The sequence below is a fragment of the Mus caroli genome, chromosome 7, assembly GCF_900094665.2.
Source record: "Mus caroli chromosome 7, CAROLI_EIJ_v1.1, whole genome shotgun sequence".
NCBI classification, from domain to species: domain Eukaryota; kingdom Metazoa; phylum Chordata; class Mammalia; order Rodentia; family Muridae; genus Mus; species Mus caroli.
The window spans coordinates 27,244,096-27,250,562 of record NC_034576.1 but is presented as its reverse complement, the minus strand read 5'-3'; the positions used below and the strand labels follow the sequence as shown (position 1 = coordinate 27,250,562).

Genomic DNA, 6,467 nt, shown 5'->3' with positions numbered 1-6,467 from the left:
TCCCCTCATGTTTTGAAGGTGTGGTATTACACGCATACTGTTTATTTTAGTTTTTTAGACAGGTCTTCATTAAATAGTCCTTGGTGGCCTCATCTCATAGACATTCACTGGCTGTGTCTCCCCATTGCTGGGGTCACATGCATGTGCTACCACGCCCAGCCAAGGATATTTTCACTTGATGACTTGCTGTCTCTGTTATCGATGTTAGTACTGGCGATGCTCTTTGTCCCCCAGAACTGCCTCCATTTTAAAGTTGACTTAAGTCTTTTTTTTTTTTTTTTTTTTTTTTTTTTACTATTGTGAGGATGGTCATTTTGAATCGGCTAGAATATTTAACACATTTTCTGTAGTTAACACTTATCTGCAAATCTAATGTGACACCTATACTTTAGCATTTACATAATTTACAGTACATTTAATGCAATTAGTTTTATTACTAGGATTGTTTAGTCTTTTCACAATTTCTTTCTATCATGTTTGGAAAAAGTTCTCTGTATAACAAGAGAAAAAACAAAAGTGGTTTCGAAAGTATCATAGTGTCATGTTACAATAAATGTGTCTATCCTATAAAAAAGAGGCATATGTTTTGGGTTTGTGTTTTGTTTTGTTTTTTAGTTTTTTGTTTTTTTAGGATACTTACGCGTGCTAGTCATTCATCCTCCAACAGGAGGTAAATGACTGCCTATTGAACACAGTTCTGGTGATACATACAGATGTAGTCGTCACTCAAATTTTTCTATCTAGTCAACAGGGACACCGAACCCTGGAAGGGTCCAGAATATCTGGCTCTTCGAAATCGTTAATGTAAACTACCCAACGTTAAAAACCAACCAATTCTTTAGTTCAGTCTTTTCAAATTTGCCATAGTCCCTAGCAGAGCACAGCGTGGTGGAATCCCACTCAGTGGGACTCAGGCAAAGCGTCCGTCCCGATCTGATCTTACTTCCTATTCTAAATTTTAAAATTTCCGCTCGTCCGTCCACGCCACAGGAGAGAAAATCAGCTAAACACAGAACAACACGGGATTCCGTTTTGATCCCAGGAGGCCGCCTCCCCTCGAAGCACGGGGAGCCCCCTGCCCCCCACCGTGGGAACTCCCACAAGCCTCTGGGCCCAGTTCCCGGATGGGCTGGGCTAAGTTGCATGCTGGGACCTTTTGGAAACGCCGGGCTTCTTGAAGGCTCCTCTTAGCTCCGGACGCCGCGAAGGGTCTTTGGCATCCCGGTGCCACCAATACGGAAGGTCTGATCTTTCTGGTCCGAAGAAACTGCTGGTTGGCTTCGGTCTCCACAGAGTAAGGCGGGCTGGGTGTCGGTGTGGGCGCTGGTGTAGGGTGAATGGAGCTGTTGACGCGTACGGGCGTGTGTGAGCGTGTGTGAGCGTGTGTTTGTGTGGGTGGGTGGGCGCGCGCTCGCGTGCGTCTCTCTGTGCATGCACACCTTGAGCTCTCTGCGTCATCTGTGCCACTGTGCTTATCATTTTCTTTCAAGGCCACAGGGGTTGGAGCAGAGGGCTAAGCATCACTAAGGAGAAGTCAGGTGCGGTGTCTGAAGGGAAGCTTTCCCTGAGGTACGCACGAGTTTGGGAGGTGCTTTTAAGGCCGGAAGTGCCTCCGAGGGTCGCCTAGGAGGGCAGCTCTCTGTTGAATTCCCTAAGTTTCTCAGAGCTGTATCCATGAGAGTGTTGAGGGACGTGAAGAAAAATGCTCGGTGAGGATGCTCCCGGATATAGTCTGAGATCTGGTGGAATTATCAGTAAATGAAGGAGGAACGTGAAAATTGATACCTTCACCTCTGGGGCCCATACGTTGTCCCTTCCCTTTCCACTTAGTACTCACCTTATCATTTCAATGAACCCCGCCTTTTCTTCTCTACAATCACCCCTTTCCTAAGATGTTCAAGGTAGGAACCTCCAGAGGTTAACGTTAGGTCTCTCAAACTCTGATTTTATAAATCGATTTCTATTTGGATGGCATCGCATATCAGATGCGCTCCTTTGATCCTTACAGGCCTTGTTTTCAAAGCAGGCCAGGAATGTCCGGAATAGATGATGTGTTCACTGTGAGGATTATGGCAGTGGGAAAGTGATAGCACTGAATTTGGCATCTTTGAAAGCTAGTGATTTTCTGAGTGTGTGTGTGTGTGTGTGTGTGTGTGTGTGTGTGTGTGCATGTGTGTAATGGGTAACGTTGGCCAGATCCAGATGAGCAATGCCATGATTGATCGCGGGGTGTGGATCTGTGGTATCGGGTTGGAGTCTTGGTTCTGTCCCCTCAGGCTCTCCAGGCCTGTCATGAACCTTAGGATGCCTGTGGTGAAGCCTGTTAGTGCAGTGCTACCATATCCTAAGGGCCTGGTGTGCTTTAGTTCTCTGTGAGGCCATCTTGGGTTCATTCCCCTCAGGGTTCTGCAGGACAAGGGAGTGTGAGAAACAATGCGATTGCTGGTGGATGTTTAAGAAAGCGACTCAAAAGAAAAGCTAGGCTTTGTGGGGTACATTTAATCTCAGAGGTAGAAGCAGGAGGATCACTGTGAGTTCAGGGTCAGCTTGGTCCACATAGCAAGGCTAGCTGGGCCATACAGTGAGATGCTGTTTTACAAACAAGGACAGGAAAATGAATGTGCTAATGCAGAACATATTTTTTTTTACTTTTCAGATAAAAATGTTCATATTGTGCATAGCATAATATTTTGAAGTTTTTCTATACTTTGGGATGACTAAATCTGTCACTTTAGTAGAGAATATGCTTAGTGTCTACTCAAACCCATTAATTGTCACCGTTTTACATGATATATCAGGTAAACTTTTGTTATGTAGGTGAGATTTTGTAATGTTTAATCAACATCTTCTGAACTCGCTTAGGACCTACGCCTCCCACTGTCAACCACGATGCTGCACATCTGGCCTCAGCCACTCAAACCCCGGTACCCAGCATCCTACTTGGTTCTATGAGAAAACAGCTTCAGATTCTACACAAGTAAGATTGTAGGTGTTTTGTCTCAAGATTAATTATTTCAATTTTAAATTATGGGTGTGCGGTTATGTGTGCATGAGCACAGCTCAGAGACCAGAGGTATAGGACCTAATGGTGCGCATACAGATGGAAAATACTCAGAAGTATAAAATAAATAATTTTTTTAAAAAAAGTTTTCATTCACAGAAAGAAAAAAAATTAAAAGTGGAGAATGTAGAGAGAGCACACAATGTGGAGGGAGTGTAAACTAACGCTATCATTGTAGAAAACAATATGGCGGATTCTCGATTACAACTAGAACTGCTATGTGATACAGGAATCCCACTACAGAGTAGTCACACAACGGAAATAAAACCGGTACCCTCCAGAGACATTTACACTCCTGCTTTCAATTCAGCATCATTTATGTAGCTGTGATATGCAGCCCCACCAAGAAATGAGCAGACACATCTGGATTGAGGTTCATGGACACAGTGGAGTGATACCCAGCCATTTGTTCCTCTCCTTGTGATTTCAATGGCTATCACTGAGATGCTAATTTCTCATGTCCTATTTTCTTAAAAAGATTTATTTATGTATTTATTTTACATATATGAGTATACTGTAGTTGGACTGATGGTTGTGAGCTATCCTGTGGTTGCTGGGAATTTGACTTCAGGATCTCTGCTCGCTCTGGCCTAAAGATTTATTTATTATTATATCAAGTACACTGTAGCTGTCTTAAGTTGCACCAGAAGAGGGTGTCAGATCTCATTACAGATGGTTGTGAGCCACCACGTGGTTGCTGGTATTTGAACTCAGGACCTTCGAAGAACAGTCAGTGCTTTTAAGCACTGAGCCATCTCTCTATCCCTCATGTCCTATTAATAGGCCATATTGATGTTCCATTTGGGGAAATAGCTTTTTCTGGTTTTCCTTTTTTTAAATAGGAAGTTTCCTTGCCACTGACTTGTCTGCATTCCTTATAAAGTCGCTGTGCAGTTTAGATGTTAACACCTTGTCGGATGTACAGTTTGCAATTATTCTCTCTTATAGTCTAGACTATTTGCTGTGTGTAGTATTTTTTATGTAATTGGCCTCCATAAACCCACAGGGAATGGCACTATTATGAGTTGTGTGACCTTGTTGGAATAGGTGTCACCTTTCTGGAGGAAATGTGTCACTATGGGGGTGGACTTTGAGGTCTCCTATGCTCAAGTTATGCCTTCTCCAGCACCAGGTCTGCCTGCACGCTGCCATGCTTTTTGCATGATGATAATGGACTGAACTTCTGAAACTGGAAGCCAGCTCTGATTAAATGCTTTCCTTTATAAGAGTTGCTGTAGTCATGGTGTCTCTTCACAGCACTAGAAACCCTAACTAACACAGTGTAAAAGTTTTTAGTTTGGTGTAATTCCCATTTGCCCATTTGGTTTTGTTACTTATGTTTTTAGAGTAATACCAAAAATATCCAGTGTCATGGAGACTATATTTTTCTAGTAGCTTCAGTTTGTAAATTGTAATCTGTTTTGAGTGGTGCCTCTGAAGGTCCAATGTCATTGTACTGAATGTTAAAACTGAGTCTGACTAGCACCAGTGATTGCAGCACCACATAGGCCAGGCTGGTCCGAGACTCTGAGCAAGCCTCCTACATCAACCTCCCAGGGCTGGAATTATAGACCCATGCTGCCACATCCAGCAGACCCTCCTGGGCTTTTATCTCTGGCCAACTTTGTCAGTCATCAACTTTAGGAAGCATAAACAGTTATAAATGTCATGACACTAAAACTATTAGAGAAATATAAAGATAGGGGCTGTGGCGATGGCTCAGTGGGTACAGTGCATGCAAGCATGGAACTGTGCAGTGCAGGATGCAGCAGTGCATGTCTGCAGTGCCAGCCCTCCTATGGCAAGACGTGGGGTGGAGACAAGAGAATCCCTGGCAGACTGGCTAGCTTGGTGTACGCAGAGGGAAGGATGGATAAGGAAAGAAGGAAAAATTGTTTATGAATCTTGTAGGGCGACAAAAAGTATGATTTCATAAGATTATCAGATGTTGTCTTAGGGTTTTACTGCTGTGAACAGACACCATGACCAAGGCAACTCTTATAAAGAACAACATTTAGTAGGGGCTGGCTTACAGGTTCAGCGATTCAGTCGAGTATGATTAAGATGGGAGTATGACCGAGTCCAGGCAGGCATGGTGCAGGAGGAGCTGAGAGTTCTGCATCTTCATCTGAAGGCTGCTAGGAGAAGACTGACTTCCAGACAGCTAGGATGAGGGTCTTAAAGCCCACACTCACAGTGATATACCTTCTCCTACAAGACTACACTTCCTAATAGTGCCACTCCTCGGGCTGAGCATATACTAACCATCACAGATGTTTTACTTGAAAGTTGGGTGTGGAGATCCATGGCTGTAATCGCAGCATGGGACATGGAGGAAGGAGCTTTAGGAGTTCAGGGCCAGCCTAAGATATAGAAGAGGCCGTCTCAAAAACAAACGATAACAAAGTGTACTAAGGTTTAGACCTGTTGGCCAGAGCACTAGGTCCCCATTTGGTGATGGCTGCTCCCTAGGGCAAAGATAGGGAGATCTGAGGGTTGTGTGTGACGAGTTATTTCTCTGCCAGTGAAATGAGCCAATTCAAGCCAGATTTTTATCTATATCTACATCTACATCTACACCTGTGTCTGTATATGTATGTATATATGTACACACACACATATGCAGGTTTATTGGGAAGCTGCCCTCCAGTGAATTCACTGCCCAGAGAAATTGCCACGCTAAGGGAGAGGGGATGGAGAAGAGAGGAAGGGAGAGAGAGTGGAGCAGAAAGGGGAGAGGGCGAGAAGGAAAGGGAGCCGGAGAGACCCAAAATATCTGTATTACATAAGGGAAGACCCTGTGGGGGAAGGTCAGCCCAGCCCCTGGCCTGGAAAGTTCAGGGTTGGGGCAGGACCTGCCAGGTAGAGACTGAGGGATACTGCGAGAACCTGGAGACCTAATCTGTTTTGGTGTGTAAAATACGCACCTCAGCCCCTTGTCCCTGGGTCTGAAAACTAACTGTGTGCTGCTCAGAGCTTGAGAGTAGAGGGTCAGTGCTGCTGAGTGTAGTACAGAGGACAAGGTGGTCCTCACACAGCCCAAGACAGTAGTCGATGACATCACAGTGACAGAAGTCAGCCTGGGAACATCAAGTCACAATGCAGTGATGGCTTTCTTTTTGTCCCCCAGGGGAGGAAGCCTGAAGAAGAATGGCCAGCTCTAATTCTCAAGACATGGTTTGTGTAAGTTGACATTTTTCTCTTTGACATAGGGCGACTTTCAGGCTAGGTGACACCTGCCCTCTTTCCCTCTTGAAGCTTCCCAAGGATCCGGAATCCCCCAGCCCAGTCTGCCCCTTTCCAGTGAGGGCTGGCAGGTCTGAGCACTTCCTGTCTGTGCCTCTTCCCAGCTGGCACTGGGGTTGTCTTTGAATGCATTCCTCCACACGTGCTCTCTGCTTGGTCT

The 6,467-nt window shown here is 44.9% G+C and overlaps 1 protein-coding gene across 2 annotated transcripts in view; it reads left to right on the top strand.

Moving 5' to 3' along the window:
• The first annotated feature begins 1,152 nt into the window (after positions 1–1,152).
• The window catches only part of LOC110299329 (zinc finger protein 60-like), a 20,028-nt gene continuing 14,713 nt past the window's right edge, over positions 1,153–6,467 (top strand). Inside the window, exons 1-3 of one of the 2 annotated variants that reach the window (XM_021169005.2) lie at positions 1,153–1,294; positions 2,863–2,977; positions 6,192–6,244. In XM_021169005.2, coding sequence (XP_021024664.1) covers positions 6,212–6,244 — 33 coding nt within the window. In that variant the 5' untranslated portion in view covers positions 1,153–1,294; positions 2,863–2,977; positions 6,192–6,211. Of the gene's footprint in view, positions 1,295–2,862; positions 2,986–6,191; positions 6,245–6,467 lie in introns of both variants that reach the window. The other variant, XM_021169006.2, reaches the window with a different exon arrangement.